General features: G+C 38.4%; 1 protein-coding gene across 2 annotated transcripts in view; it reads left to right on the top strand.

Moving 5' to 3' along the window:
* The window catches only part of TDRP (testis development related protein), a 47,045-nt gene that overhangs the window by 15,906 nt on the left and 14,296 nt on the right, over nucleotides 1-16,843 (top strand). The window contains exon 1 of one of the 2 annotated variants that reach the window (XM_078347016.1): nucleotides 12,693-12,974. The exons of the other annotated variant lie outside the window; for it this stretch is intronic. Coding sequence (XP_078203142.1) covers nucleotides 12,921-12,974 — 54 coding nt within the window. The 5' untranslated portion in view covers nucleotides 12,693-12,920. Of the gene's footprint in view, nucleotides 1-12,692; nucleotides 12,975-16,843 lie in introns of those variants that run through there. 2 annotated transcript variants of the gene reach the window in all.

Raw genomic sequence — 16,843 nt, 5'->3', positions numbered from 1 at the left:
AATGATCCTTTATTGAAATATTTTCCTCTGTGCTTAACTAGTTGGGCATTCCACATTACCACTGTTGGTGTCATCTATGATGTCACGAGAGTGACAGCCATCAACATTACAGCCCACAGACTGGGCAGTCCCCAAGATCTCTTTAATGGTTCCAGAGAGTTCTCTGGCTAAAGACTGGTATGGCATCTGTTGACCAATGTTGACAATCTCATCGAAAGTGATGTTCCCTCTGTGTTTCTGTCTCTTGGTGATCAGGGCAGAGGCAGAAGGCACCACCTCAGTCTGGGCCTGACTGTTCTGAATGGTCAGTATCACTGTTCCTCAGGCCCTTCCAGTCACCCATTGCCTTGGCAGTGTCATCACCAGCCTTTTTTGGAGACAGACCCAGGGGGCCGATCTTGGGGGCCAGTGCAGAAGTGGCACCGACTTCACCTCCGGTGCACCTCAGGTATACAATTTTGATCTTGTTGGGGTCGAACTTCGGCGGCATGGTGGAGGTGACTGGTGTCCAATGACCTGGATTCGGGATGACCAAAGAAAGTTGCACCTTGGCCTCTTCTGAGCCAAAGCTAAAAGCAGATGTACTTTCTAAGAAATGCTGAAGGTATTCTTTGAAGTTGAAGTGAAAGAATACTAAGCAACAATATGAAAGCATGTGAAAAAACACTCTGATAAGGGGAAATAAGTGGACAAAAACAGAATCCTGTAATATTGTAATGGTGGCAAGTAAACCACTTTTAATTCTGGTATAGAATTAGATAAAAGCATAAAAATAACTATGAAACTATGTTGATAGATAAAAATATAAAAGATAAATGATTTGGTTTTTTACATTTTAATTTATAATTTTCATGGGATCATAGGTGTATATATTTAGGGGGTGTGATGGTTAATACTGAGTGTCAACTTGTTTGGATTGAAGATGCAAGTATTGATCCTGGGTGTGTCTGTGAGGGTGTTGCCAAAAGAGGTTAACATTTGAGTCAGTGGACTGGGAAAGGTAAACCCCCCTTAATCTGGGTGGGCACTATTTAATCAGCCGTCAGAGCAGCCAGGATATAAAGCAGAGCGAGGAAACATGAAAAGGCTAGACTGGCCTAGCCTCCCAGCCTACATCTTTCTCCCGTGCTGGATGCTTCCTGCCCTTGAACATCAGACTCCAAGTTCTTCAGCTTTGGGATTTGGATTGGCTTCCTTGCTCCTCAGCTTGCAGACAGCCTATTGTGGGACCTTGTGATTGTGTGAGTTAATACTAAATAAACTCCCCTTTATATGTATATCTATCCTATTAGTTCTTTCCCTCTAGAGAACCCTAATACAGGAGATCCATGAGATTTTGATACAGGCATATAATACATAATAATCATATCAGGGTAAATGAGGTATCCGTCAGTTTACGCATTTATTTTTAAAAGTACAGTTATAATATTATTAGTTATAGTCATCCTGTTGTGCTATTATATACTAGATCTTATTCTATGTTTTTGTACCCATTAATCATGCCCCCTTCTCCACTAGCTCTGCCCCCACAGCACAACCCTTCCCAGCCTCTGGTAACCATCTTTCTACACTCTATCTCCATGAATTCAGTTGTTTTAACTTTTAGCTCCCACAGATAAGTGAGAACATGTGAAGTTTGTCTTTCATCGCCTGGCTTATGTTATTTCACTTAACATAATGACCTCCATCCAGTTCCACTCATGTTGTTGCGCATTACAGGATCTCATTCTTTTTATGGCTGAATAGTATTCCATTGTGTACATGTACGACATTTTCTTCATCCATTTATCTGTTGATGGATACTTAGGTTGCTTCCAAATCTTGGCCATTGTGAACAGTGCTGTAGTGTACATTGGAAGTGCAGAAAACTCTTTGATAAACTGATTTCCCTTCTTCAGGGTGTGTACCTAGCAGTGGGATTGCTGGATCCTGTGGGGGTTCTATTTTTAGTGTTTTGAGTCACCTCCAAACTGTTCTCTGTAATGGCTGTACTATCTTAGGTTCCCACCAACAGCACACAAGGGTTTCCTTTTATCCACATCCTCACCAGCATTTGTTATTGCCTGTCTTTAGCATAAAAGCCATTTTAACTGATGTGAGTGATACCTCATTATAGTTTTGACTTGTATTTCTCTGATGCTCACTAATGCTGAGTACCTTTTCATATACCATTTGCCATTTGTATGTCTTCTTTGGAAAATGTCCACTCAGGTCTTGTGTCCATTTTTTAATTGGATTATTAGGTTTTTTCCTATAGACTTGTTTGAGTACCTTTTATATTGTGATTCTAAATTCCTTGTCAGATGGGTTGTTTACAGATATTTTTTCCCATTCTATGGGTTGTCTTTTCATTTCTTGATTGCTTTCTTTGCTCTACAGAGGTTTTTTAATTTGATGTGATCCCGTTTATCCAGTTTTGCTTTGGTTACTTGTGCTTGTGGGGTATTACTCAATAAATCTTTGTCCAGTCCAGTGTCCTGAAGAGTTTCCCTCATGTCTTCTTTTAGTACTTTAATAGTCTGAGGTCTTAGATTTAAGCCTTTAATTCATTTTGATTTGATTTTTTTATATGGTGAGAAATAGGACTCTAGTTTCATTCTTCTGCATATGGATATCCAGTCTTCCCAGAACCATTTATTAAAGAGACTCTCCTTTTCCCAATGCATGCTCTTGGTACCTTTGTAAAAAATGAGTTCACCGTAGGTGTATGGATTTGTTTCTGGGTTCTCTGTTCTCTTTCACTGGCCTATGTGTCTGTTTTTATGCCAGTACCATGTGGTTTTGGTTACTATAGCTCTGTTAGTATAATTTGAAATCAGGTAATACGATTCCTCCAGTTTTGTTCTTTTTGCTCAGGATAGCTTTGGCTATTCTTGGTCTTTTGTAATTCCATATATATTTTAGCATTGTCTTTTCTATTTCAGTGAAGAATGTCATTGGTATGATAGGGATTATGCTGAATCTGTAGATTGCTTTGGGTAATATGGAAAATTTTGACAATATTGATTCTTCCAATCCATGAACATGAAATGTCTACATTTTCTTGTGTCCTTTTCAATTTCTTGCATCAGTGTTTTATAGTTTTCATTGTAGAGATCTTTTACTTCTTTTGTTCAGTTACTTCTTAGGTATTTAATTTTATTTGCCCTTTTTAATTTTTTTTCAGATTGTCTGCTTTTTGGTGTATAGAAATATAAGTGTTTTTGGTCTGTTGATTTTGAATTTGTTTATTGCTTTTAATAGCTTTTTGGTGGGGTCTCTCTAACTCGTGGCCTCAAGCCATTCTCCCATCTCAGCCTCCCAAAGTGCTAGGATTACAGGCATGAGCCACTGTGCCTGGCCTATTTGGTTGAGTCTTTAGGCTCTTCCAAGTATAAGATCATATGTGCAAACAAGGGTTATTTGATTTCTTCCTTTTTAGTTTGGATGCCTTTTATGCCTCTCTCGTCTGATTGCTTTAGCTAGGACTTCTAGTTCTATGTTGAGGAACTGGTAAAAGTGTGCCTCCTTGTCATGTTCCAGATTTGAGAGCAAAGGATTTCATTTTTCCCTTCAGTATGAAACTAGCTATGAGTCTGTTGCATATGACTGTTATTATGTGGAGTTACGTTCCTTCTATATCCAGTTTTTTTAGCATTCTTATTAAGAGATGTTGAATTTTATCAAGTGCTTTTTAGCGTCAGTCGAAATGATCATACGGTTTTTGTCCTTCGTTGTGTTGCTATGATATATCACATTGATTGATTTGCAAATGTTGAACCATCCTTACATCCCAGGGATAAAAAAATCATAATGAATGATCTTTTAATATGTTGTTGAATTTGATTTGCTAGTATATAGTTGAGAATTTTTACATCTGTATTTATCAAGGATATTGGCTTTTGGTTTTCTCTTTTTGATATGTCTTAGTCTGGTTTTGATATCAGGGTAATAATAGTCTTGTAGAATAGGTTGGGACCTTTTCTCTCCTCTGTTTTTCAGAAGAGTTTGAGTATGACTGCTATTACTGTTTCTTTAAATGTTAGGTAGAATTCAGCAGTGAAGCCATTAGGTCTTGGGCTTTTCTTTGCTGGAATTATTTTTATTCTGGCTTTGATCTTGTTGTTACTGGTCTGTTCAGGTTTTGGATTTCTTCATGATGCAAACTTCATAGGTTGTATGTATCTATTTCTTCTAGATTTTCTAATTTATTGGCATGTAGTTGCTCATAGTAGCCTCTAGTTAGCCTTTGAATTTCTGCAGTATTTGTTGCATCCATGCCCACCTAATTTTTCTATTTGTAGTAAAGACAGGGTTCTACTGTGTTGGCCAGGCTGGTCTTGAACTCCTGACCTCAAGTGATTTGCCCGTCTCGGCCTACCGAAGTGCTGGATTTACAGATGTGAGCCACCATGCCCAACCTCCAGTTTTTTAAAATGCACCATTGGGTTATTTGAAGTTTTTCGACGTTTTTGATGTAGGTGCTTATAACTCTAAACTTCCCTCTTCCTACTGCTTTCACTCTATCCAGTAGGTTTTGGTGTGTTGTTTCTATTAGCATTTGCTTTGAGAAAATTTTCAGTTTCCTTATTTCTTCATGGACCTACTGCTCATTTAGGAGCCTTCCACACTTTCTCTTGTTAATGATTTCTAGTTTGTTGCATTGTACTCAGAGAAGATACTTGATATAATTTTAATTAAAAAAAATTTTTTAAGACTTGTTTTCTGGCCTAACGTATGGTTTATCCTTGAGAATGATCTATGTGCTGACTAGAAGAATGTGTTTTGGGCAGCCATTGGATGAAACGTTCTGTAAATATCTGTTAGGTCCATTTGTTTTATAGTGCAGATTAAGTCTGATATTTCTTTGTTGATTTTCTGTCTGGATGATCTGTCCAGAGCTGAAAACGGGGCATTGAAGCCTCCAGCTGTTAATTGTATTGGGGTCTCTCTCTCTCTTTAATATTTGCTTTATATATGTGGGTGCTCAAGTGTTGGATGCATATATATATTTACAACTGTTAACCTCCTCTTGCTCAATTTACCCCTGATCATTATGTAATGACCTACTTTGTCTCATTATAGTTTTTGATTTGAAATTTATTTTGTCTGATATAAGCATAGCTACTCCTTTTCTTTTTTGGTTTTCATTCGCATGAAATATCTTTTTCCATCCCCTTATTTTCTGTCTATGTGTCTTTATAGGGGAAGTATCTTTCTTGTAGGCGGTAGATCATTGGATTTCGTTTTTTTAATCCATTCAACCACTCTGTCTTTTGAGTGAAGAGTTTAGTCCGTTTACATTGTGTTGTTATTGATAAATAATGACTTACCCCTGCCATTTTATTTGTTTTCTGGTCTTCTTTCTTTCCTTCCTGTTTTCCTGTTGGTGATTTTCTCTTGTGGTATGTTTTAATTTCTTTCTTTTTTATTTTTTGTGTATCCATTGTATGTTTTTTGATTTGAGGTAACCATGAGACTTGCAAATAATATAACCCATTATTGTAAACTGATGACAGTTTTAACACATTGCATTAAAAAATGAGCAAAAACAAAAAAGTTGTTATTTTTAATTGGTTCATCATTTACACACTAAACTACATAAGATATGAGTACACACTACAATGCAGTGTTATAATATTGTTTATCTATGTACTTAGTATTACCAGTAAGTTTTATACTTTTAGATGATTTCTTCCCGTTAATTAACATCCTTTTCTGGGCCGGATACAGTGGCTCACACCTGTAATCCTAGCAATTTGGGAGACTGAGGTGGGTGGATCACCTGAGGTCAGGAGTTCAAGACCAGCCTGGCCAACATGAAATCCCATCTTAAAAAGAAACAAAAAACAAAAAAAACCATCCTTTTCTTTGAAATTGAAGAATTCCCTTTAACATTTCTTGTAGAACAGGTCTGGTGTTGACGAGCTCCCTCAGCTTTTGTTTGTCCGGGAAGGTCTCTATTTCTCCTTCATGCCTGCAGGATATTTTTGCCAGGTATCTATTCTAGGGTAAAAATACTTTTCCTTCAGCACTTCATTCTCTCTTGACCTGTAAGGTTTCCACTGAAAAGCCTGCTGCCAGGTCTATTGGAACTCCATTGTATGTTATTTGTTTCTTTTCTCTTGTTGACTTTAGGATCCTTTCTTTATCTTTGATCTTTAGGAGTAAATGCCTTCAAGTAGTCTTGTTTAGGTTAAATCTGTTTAGTATTCTATAACCTTCTTGTACTTGAATATTGATGTCTTTCTCTAGGTTTGAGAAGTTCTCTCTTACACTCCCTTTGAATAATAAACTTTCTACCCCTCTCTCTCTTTCTCTACTTCTGTTTAAGGCCAATAACTCTTAGCTTTGCCCTTTTGAAGCTATTTTCTAGATCCTGTAGGCTTGCCTCATTGTTTTTTATTCTTTTGTCTCTTGTCTCCTCTGATTGTATTTTCAAATAGCCAGTCTTCAGGATCACTAGTTCTTTTTTCGGCCTGATCAATTCTGCTGTTGAGATTCTGATGCATTCTTCAGGATGTCAGTTGAATTTTTCAGCTTGCTTTAAATTTTTCAGAATTTCTGCTTGATGTAAAAAAACTTATTTCAGTCTCCTTGTCAAATTTATCTAACAGGATTCTAAAGTCCTTCTCTGTGTTATCTTGAATTTATGAGTTTCCTCGAATAGCTATTTTGAATTCTCTGTCTGAAAGGTCACATATCTGTTTCCTCAGGATCGGCCCTTGGCCCCTTATTTAGTTTGGTTAGGTTATGTTTTCCTGGATGATCTGGATTCTTGTGGTTGTTCATCTGTGTCTGGGCATTGAACAGTAAGTAATTTATTGTAGTATTTGCAGTTTGGGCTTGTTTGTACCCATCCTTCTTGGGAAAGCTTTTCAAGTATTCAAAGGGACTTAGGTATTGTGACCTAAGTTTTTAGCTACTGTATTAGGGGGCACCCCGAGCCCAGTAAGACTGTGAGTCTTGCAGACTCGTAGAGGTACCAACTTGGTGGTTTTGGTTAAGATTCAGAAGAATTCCTAGATTACCAGGCAGAGTCTTGTTCTCTTTTCTTACTTTCTCCCTAACAAATGGAGCCTCTGTGCTGAGCTGCTTGCAACTGGGAAAGGGGTGATACAGGCACCCTTGTGGCCACTGCCACTGGGACTATGCTGGTTCAGACCTGAATCTAGGACAGCACTGGATCTCACTCAAGGCCTGCTACAACCACTGCCTGGCTACCACTTATGTTCGCTCAAGGCTCTAGGGCCTACAGTCAGCAGGTAGTGAAGTCAGCCAGGCTTATTCCCTTCCTTTCAGGACAATAAGTTCCCCCTGGTCCTGGATAGATCTAGAGATACCATTCAGGAGCCAGGGCCTGGAGTCAGAAATCTCAGGAACCAACCTGTGCTGACTCCTGCTGCCCCCAAACTCATACTCAAGCCGCTAGACAGAGTCCACTCTTTCTTCCCCTTTCCAGAGCAGAAGAGCCTGTCCCTTTGGCCTCTACTGCCCCAGGCCCTCGGAGAGTATTGCCAGACTATTGCTGAGTTTCACTCAAAGCCCGAGGGGTCTTCAGTCAGCTTGTGAATACTACAAGGCCTAGGACATATCCTTCAGGGCAGTGGGCTCCCCTTTGGCCCAGGGCAAGTCCAGAAATGCCGTGCAAGTGGCAAGACCTGGAATCAGGGACCCCAGGAGCCTGACTGGTGCTGTACCCTACTGTGGCTGAGCTGGTACCCAAAGTGATTTTTAGTTCTTATGAAGGTTCTTTTTTGTGTAGATAGTTGTTAAATTTGATGATCCTTCAGGGAGGTTGATAGGTGGAGGCTTCCACTGAGCCATCTTACTCCACCTCTAATCCCCACCCCCCCCAAAAAAAAATTTGTGATAGGAATAGCATAAAGGAGAGACATAAAGGAATGCAATTATGTGTGTGATGGAATTAAATTATCAGTTTAAAATAGATTATAACATGTTTTATGTAATTCCCATGGTAACCAGAAAGAAAATGCGTGGGGGATACACAAAATGAGAAAGGAATAAAACATTTCACTACAAAAAAATCAATCAAACAGAAAGGAAGGCAGCAAGAGAGGAAAAGAGGGTCAAAATTATTGCAAGACTTACAGAACACAATTAACAAAGTGGCAATAGTAAGTCCTACCCTGTCAGTAATAACTTTCCATGTAAATGGATTAAACTCCCCAACCAAAAGGCATGTGGTTGAATGGATTAAAAAAGATCCAATCACATGCCATCTGCAAGATACTCACTTTAGATATAAGGACACACATAAGTTGAAAATATGGAAAAAGATTTCATGCAAGAGATATTCTAAAAGGGAGTAGGTGTGGCCTACTTACATCAGGTAAGTCAAAGACTGTCACAAGATGCAAAGGACATTATGTAACGACAGAAGGGCCACTTCACCAGGAAGTTACAGTGATTATATCTGCATCTGACAGGACAGTGCTCAAATGTATGACACAAACATTGAGAGGATTGAAGGGAGACATAGACAGTGGCACAATATAAATAGTGGACTGTCTGACCTTGTATGTAGAGAACTCTAAAGATCCCAAACACACAAAAAATGTCACAGCTAGTGAACAAATTCAGCAGAGTTGGAGGACACAATATCGTCATGCAAAATTCAGCCTCATTTTTACACTAACAATGAACAATCCAAAAAGGGAATTAAGAAAACCATTAATAAAACACTTATAATAGCATCAAAAAAAAAAGATGCTTAGAAATAATCAAGGAGGTGAAAGACTGAAAAAATATAAAACATTGCTGAAAGTTATTAAAGAAGACATAAATAGATACCGCCATGTTCTTGGTTTAGAAGGCTTTTATTGTTAAATTGTCTGTATTACTCATAGCAGTCTACTGGTTCAATGCAAATCTCATTGGCTTTTTTTTTTACTGAAGTAGAAAGTAGAAAAGAACGTCTAAAGATTGCATAGAATCTCAGAGGACCTGAATAGCTAAAATAATCTTGAGAAGGAAAAAAAACCTGGAAGCCTTGCACTTTGCCTTGGAAGCATATTATACAAGTAACTACAGTAATGAAAGCAGTATGATCTTAGCATAATCATGAGCATAAAGAACAATGGAACAAAATAGAGAGTTAGAAAGAAGCCCTCGGATATATGGTTACACGATCTTAAACAGGGCTGCTTGGACTACACAGTGAAGAAAAGATAGTCTCTTCAACAAACGATGTGTAGAAAACTGGACATTGACGCAGAAAATGAAGTTGGATCTCTAACTTACAGCTGTATAAAAATTAATTGAAAATGGATTAAATACCTAAATTAGAAATTATAAAACTCTTAGAAGAAAACTGAGGGAGAAAAGGTTCAGGGCATTGGATTTGGCAATGATTTATTGGATATGACACCAAAACACAGGATAAAGCAAAAATAGACAAATTGGACCATATCAAAATGTAAGACTTAAATGTAGCAAAGGAAACAAAGTAAAAATGCAATGTTTGAATGGGATAAATGTTTCTCAGCCGTATCTCTAATATCCTGAATATGTAAAGAACTCCTATGACCAAATAACGAAAAGCCTGATTAAAATATGGGCAAAGGCCTTGAGTAGACATTGGTTCCAAGAAGATACACAAATGATCCATGAGCATATGAAAAGATGTTCAACTCTGCTGATCATCAGGGAAATACAAATCAAAACCATAATGAGATATCACCTCATAACCATTAGTACGGCTACAATCAAAAAAGCAAAATAACCCGTGTAGCTGGGACTGTGAGGAAATTTGAACATTCGTGAACTGTTGGCAGGATTGTAATGATGACGTAGCTGCTGTCAGGAGATTTCCAAAAGTTAAAAATAGAGTTATTACGTTTCAGCGATGCCACTTCTGTGTCTATATCCCAAAGAAATACAAACAGGATCTCAAAGAGATTTGCACACCCATGTTCACTACAGCACCATTTATAATAGTCAAGAGGAGAAGCAGCCTTCATGTCTGTGGATGGTTTAATAGGTAAGGAAAATATGGTACATATGTTGAATGGAGTATTCAGCCTTAGAAATGAAGGAAATCTGTATATGGATGAACTTGATATTATGCTTCGTGAAATAAGTCACTAATAAACATCTAAGGCATGGTTCTACTTACACGAGCTATTGAAAGTAGTCCTGTAACTGAGCAGTTTGGCTTCAAAGTTTTAATTCTCCCCAACCGCATGATATAACTTTGAAACAAACTGTGTATGTGTTTCCTTTCATCTTGAAATACAGCGTCCGAATGTGCTTTGACCTTCACTCCATTTCTTTTCCTGACACCTCCTCGCCTCCTGCCTCTTCTGCATTCCAAACCCTCTCTAAAAATGGTGTTCCCTCCACAAACTGAAGAGGTTCATTTTTTTCACTCTCTTTTAATTACACCTTGTTAGTATCTTGGCTTCTTTCTGCAAGCAGTGAGCAGCCGAGCCCTGCGAGGGTTACGGCAAACAGACAAAGCAGATGCTGCTCACTAGGATCTGGAGGGTGGGGAAAAGGCAAAGTGTTCAGTCTGTACAGAGTTTTACTGCATGAAAACGTTTTAGAGATCCGTTGTCCAACAGTTTGCATGTAGTTTTCACTACTGAACTCTATACTTGAAGGTAGCGAAGATGGTAAAGTTTCTGTTATGGATATCCAGGCTACCCTTGCTTCTACTCAGCTGACTCTAAATTGGGGGTTTCCCATGATCCTCCGTCATATCCAGTAGTTCACAGAACTCCAGAAAGCTCTTTATTCAGGATTGCTGGTCACTTAAAAAGATACAGCGAAGGAACAGCTCGAAGAAGAGACATAGCAAAGGGCAAGGCATGGGGAGGGCACAGAGTTTCCATCCCTCTGTGAACATGCATGTTGCCTGCACATGGTTGGGTTCACCACCCTGGAAGCTCCAGAACTCTGTCATTTAGCTTTTAGAATGGAGGTTTCATTACGTAGGCATGACCGATTAAATCTTTGACCATTGGTGATTGATTGCACTCAATCTCCAGCCCTTCTCTTCTACCTGGAGGTTAGAGGAGGAGGTGGGTGTGGGGCTGAAAGTTATAATCCTGAAATCATGGTCTTGACATTTCTGGTGACAGCCCCCATCCTGAATCTCTCTAACCTCCTCTCATTAATAATCTCGTTAGTGTACAAAAGACAGTAAATTCCGATACTTTCAGGAACTTCGTGTCAGGAACCAAGGATCAAGACTGAACATTAAATTTTTTAGACCATATTCCAGTATTTGATTTAATAATTTTATATGAATTTCAAATTAGACTGTTAAGATATTAATGTAATGAATTTTTAAAGTTAAAAAAAAATGGTGTAATCTATTCAGTTTTTCGGGGTCCCGCCCCACCACCACCATTTGCTCTAAGGCTTAGAAAGGAATTTCTTTTCCTTAGATCAGATTCTTTTAGTTCCTTTATGTCTTCATTTAAAACTGTTTAACTTGTTTTGGAAGTTATTTTGCTGTGAAAACAAGATCCTTTTCTCTCAAAATAGTTACTCAGCTTTCCCAGACCTTTGTTCTTCTTTTTTTGTCATGCCCCTCTTAATGCATACTAAAATCTCTGTATACAGGGGTTTGTTGGGTTTTCCATCTGTTTTCTTTCTTCTTTCGTATACTTTTATTACATTTCTACAGTTGTCTTAGTGAAGTTCTCTAATCAATTTAATAACTGGTAGCACAAGTTGCCTTTTATTAGACTTACAAATATGGGTACCCTTGCCTGTTTGCCTTTTGTCTGTGTCATTGAGCCAGTTATTGTTGTGATCTTCTCTTTTTCAATAGACTTTCTTTTATAACAGTTTGCTCACAGCAAAATTGAAGGGGAGGCACAGAGTTCTTACCTGCCCCCTTCCCCCACACATTTCCCCCTTCCCTACTAGCAACATTCCTCTCCAGAGTGGTGTCTTTGTTACAGTTCATGAATATGCATCTTTGTTATCCAAAGTCCGTAGTTCACATTAGTGTTTACACTGGGTACTGTCTGTCCTGTGGGTTTGGATGAGTGTAGTGGCCTGTGTCCACCAGTGTAGTATCAGGCTACTCCACTGCCCTAAAATTTAAAATGCCACTGTGCTCCACCTGTTCCTCCCTCCCCCTTCGCCCACCCTTTGCAACCACTGACCTTTTTACTGTCCCCATAGTTTTGTGTTTTCCAGAATGTCAGTTGGTTGGAATTACACAGTGTGTAGTGCTTTCAACTTGCCTTTTCACTTAGTAGGATGTGTTTGTTGGCAGAAAAGTCCAGACTCTGTAAAATACTTGAATAGATTTATTCTGAGACAAAATGTAACAATTTTGCTGATAGCCTCAGATGATCTTGAGAACATGTGTCCAAAGTTGTTGGGCTGCAGCTTGATTTTCTACATTTTAGGGGAACAAAAGTTACAGGTAGAGGCATAAGTCAATATATGTAAGGTAGGTATTGGTTTGGCCTGGAAAGGCTGGACATCTTGAATCCACATGCTGTCAAGTAATGCTATAGTTAGGCTGGAATTTAGTGTCTTCCTGTTAAAAATTGAGTCTGTTCCGGCAGTCTTAAAGTCTGTTTTAATGTTAATGCTGGTCAGTTTTGCCTGAAGGCCAAAGGGAGAAAAGTATAATGAGGCACGTCTGACTCCCTCCTTCCCATCAAGGCCTGAACTAGTTTTTCTGGTTTCTTTGGAATCCCGTTGGCCAAGAGCAGGGACCATTCAGTCATTTCAGAGGCTTAGAAAGTTAGTTGGTTTACACATTTAAGATTCCTTCATGTCTTTTCATGGCCTGATAGCACATTTCTTTTTAGCACTGAGTAGTATTCTATCATCTGGATGTACTTCTAGCTTATCCATTCACCTACTGAAGGACATCTTGGTCGCTTCCAAGTCTTAGTGATTATGAATAAAGCTGCCATAAACATCCATATGTAAGTTTTTATGTGGACATGTTTTCAAGTCATTTGGATAAATACCAAGAAGCGTGGTTGCTGGATTGCATGGTGAGAGTGTTTTACTTTTATAAGAAACTGCGAACTGTCTTCCAAAATGACTGCACCATTTCCCACCAACAGTGAATGAGTTTCTGCTGCTCCGTGTCCTTGCCAGCCTCTGGTGGTGGTGGTGGTCTGGGTTTTGTCCATTCTGATAGGTGTGTGGCAGTGTCTTGTTGCTGTCTTGGTTTGCATTTCCCTGATGACAGATGTTTGGAGCATCTTTTCAGATGCTTATTTGCCATCTGGATGTCTTTTTTGGTGAAGTGTCTGTTAAAGCCCTTTGCTCATCTTTTTTATAGGATTGTTTTCTTATTGTTGAGTTTTAAGAGTTCCTTGTTTATTTTGGACAACAATCCTTTATCGGATGTGCCTTTTCCAAATATTTTTTCCCAGTCTATGGCTTTTCCTGTCATTCTGTTGAATGTTTTATTTGTATTCCACATTCCTGAGGGACATACCCCAATAGTGACAGTAGCTCACTCTGTCTGGGGAGTTTTTATGAAGAGGAAATAGGCTTCGATGTGAACCTCCTGACACCTGTATGCATGCTACCACATTTAGGAACCACTCTACCAGACCAGTGCAGTAATTTGAGTATAAATTTTATATTTTTTAATGTTCAGTTATACCATTCAGGCATTCAGGTATGATTTTTCTCTTTATTCAAATCTTATTTTAATGTAATTTAGTAAGGAAACTTGTAACTTGTTCTTTTGGACAATTTTAAATGTTCTTGTGAATGGTATGTTTTTTTCTATTGTCTAACTGTAATAAAGTTATTTATTGTTATGTCTTTTATATTCAGCTGTTTTTTAAATTAGGTCTAATTGTTCTTTGATGCTCTCCCATTTTCTAGTTAGGTAGTCATTGTCTAAAAGTAATTTTCTAATCTATAATTAAATATGTATATTTAGCACATACTTATTTAATTATATAATGATAAAAATTATATTTTCCTTTCCAGTAACTAATTTTTATTTTGTCTTGATTAGAACTTAACAGTTAGTAGTGAATAGTAACGTCAGAGCCTGCCCAGTCATCTTCCTGACTTCACTGGGTTGTGCCAACTAGAAAGTCATTTAGTTTGGTAGTACAGGTTCAGCAGCTCTAATTTAAAAATTTGAAATGCTCCAAAATTCAAAACTGTTTGAATGCTGACATGCTTAACAAAAAAGCTCATTGGAGCATGTTGGATTTTGGATTTTCAGATTAGGGATGCTCAACTGGTATAATGCAAATATCTCCAAATCCAAAAACATCTGAAATAAATAGTTCGGGTTCTGAGCATTTCAGACAAGGGGCGCTCAAACTGTACTTTCAGTGTGCTAATATAGACAATATTTACATGCATAATGTATATAGTCAGTTTTAATCAGAGATTTCCTAATTTTGCTTTTTTTTCTGTCTGAATGATTGATCAGTGAGCATTTACAAGTCATAGAAAATATAGAGCAGAGAAGACCCTGACCATGAGGGGAAGATAGCCTAGCAGTGAGCATGTACTTGAACTTCTGGCTGTGCACGGAACAGATGTCAGTGCTGTCTTCTGTTTAGTGAACTTCAGGCCAAGGAGGCTCTCTCTTTGTGATGCCCACAAGGTTGCAGAGCTCGTGAGCAGGGTCCTGAAACCTGACAGGTGTATCCAGTGTTTATGGAATATTTAATCAAACATAGCAGCTGAATTAGAATGAAGTCTGAATTGTGTGACTTTTCCTGATATCTTTTGCAGATAAATACCATCATGATCCAATTCCTTCATTTACAAAGTGAGAATCTTATTTTAAAGCAGCCTCCCCCTGAAAGAAAACTCTCCTGTCTGTTGTCGCCATTCCTTGGAGGACCTGGGTGGGATGAGACTGAGAGGTGGTAAACTGGCACACTCGACATATGTTCCCACTGCTGCCCAATGGGTCTTCCCCTGTAGAGCTAGAATGCAAAAAAATGGACACTTTCCTATGTCCCAGGGAAAGGCTGCATCCCCACTCAGGCACTGAGGTTACTGGGAGTAGAGGGAGGGCTCCAGGGTCCTTGGCTTATGTGGGTCTGGCAGTCACAGGGTGGCTTTGTGGCCACACATTTCCTTGTGTTTCCACACACAGAGCTAAGGTCGTGTGTTTCTGAGGCCAACAGACTTGGCAATGGTGTCCTAGTCCCTGCATCGAGGCAGCTGTGGATCTAGAGTCTGCATTCAGTGTCCTGTCCCCAGTTTTGTGGTTGTGTATGTGGCAGTTCCGCAGGTGGGAGGCAGGTGTGAAGATCCAACTTCATTTTCTTGCATATGGCTTTCCAGTTGTCACACAGCCATTTGTTGAAAAGATTATTCTTTCACTACTGAATTATCTTGACACTCTCCTTGAAAATCAATTGACCTTATATGTATATATAAGGTCTTCTGCCTTCTTCTTCTTTCCCATTGATCTGCCACTGATCAATGCGACAGATTCCATTGATGTGCTATTACCACACTATCTTGATTATTGTTGCTTTGTGGTAAGTTTGAAATGGCAAGTGTGAGTTTTATTACTCTGATCTTCTTTTTCAAGATTATTTTGGTTTGAATCCCTTGTTATTTTGACTATTTGAATCAGCTTATGAATTTTTTTTTTTTTTGAGACCGAGTTTCACTCTTGTTACCCAGGCTGGAGTGCAATGGTGCAATCTTGGCTCACCGCAACCTCTGCCTCCTGGGTTCAGGCAATTCTCCTGCCTCAGCCTCCTGAGTAGCTGGGATTACAGGCACGCGCCACCATGCCCAGCTAATTTTTGTATTTTTTTTTTAGTAGAGACGGGGTTTCACCATGTTGACTAGGATGGTCTCGATCTCTTGACCTCATGATCCACCTGCCTTGGCCTCCCAAAGTGCTGGGATTACAGGCGTGAGCCACCGCGCCTGGCTCCAGCTTATGAATTTTTACAAAGAAGTTATCTGGTATTCTGATAGGGGTTTTGTTGAATGTGTAGACCAGTTTGGGGAGTATTGCCATCTTAATAATGTTATGTCTTCTGATTCCTGAAAATGGAATAATTTTCCACTTAGGTTGTTTAAATACTTATCCTAATAATTTCTGTAGAATAAATATTGAACTTTGGTTAAGTGTATTACTAAGTATTTTATTATTTTGATGTGGTTGTAAGTGGAATTGCTTTCTTAATTTCACTTTTAGATTGTTCCTTGCAAGTGTGTAAGAACACAGCTTGTTTTCATGTATTCATCATGTGTCCTGTAACTTTGTTAAGCTTTTTTTTATTAGTTCTAACATAGGTTTTCAATGGATTTCTTAATGTTTTTTATGCAGACAATCAGGTTATCAGCAAATATAGTTTCACTTTCTTTCTTTTCTGTATGTATTTTACTTTTCTTGTCGAATTGCTGTGGCTGAAATTGGCACAATGCTGAATAGAAGAGGCAAGAATGGGCATCCTGTGTCTTGCTCCTGAACTTGGGAGGCAAGCTTTCAGTTTTTCACCAGTTAGTATGTTGTGTTAGCTGTGAGACTTTCATAGACACCCATTATTAGGTTGAAGAAATTCCATTCTTTGTCTACTTTGTTGAATTTTTTTTTTTTTATCATGACAGAGTATTGGATATTGCCAAATGCTTTTTCTGCATATATGGAGATGATTTTATAATTTTTTTTTTTATTCATTGGTTATATTGATTGATTTTCAGATGTTGAGCCAACCTTTCTTTCCTGAGCTATATCCCACTTGATTATGGTACACAATTCTTTTCATTTTAAAATATTTTTTGGATTCAGTTTGCTGGAATTTTGGTGAGGAAGTTTTTTTGGTCCATATTCATAAGAGATACCAATCTGTAATTTCCTTTTTTTGTGCTGTCTTTGTCTAGTTTTGTATCAGCATAATAGTGCCCT

This window comes from Callithrix jacchus, chromosome 13 (genome assembly GCF_049354715.1).
Source record: "Callithrix jacchus isolate 240 chromosome 13, calJac240_pri, whole genome shotgun sequence".
Taxonomy (NCBI): domain Eukaryota; kingdom Metazoa; phylum Chordata; class Mammalia; order Primates; family Cebidae; genus Callithrix; species Callithrix jacchus.
The sequence above is the reverse complement of the archived record's forward strand: the minus strand, read 5'-3'. Positions and strand labels throughout refer to the sequence as shown.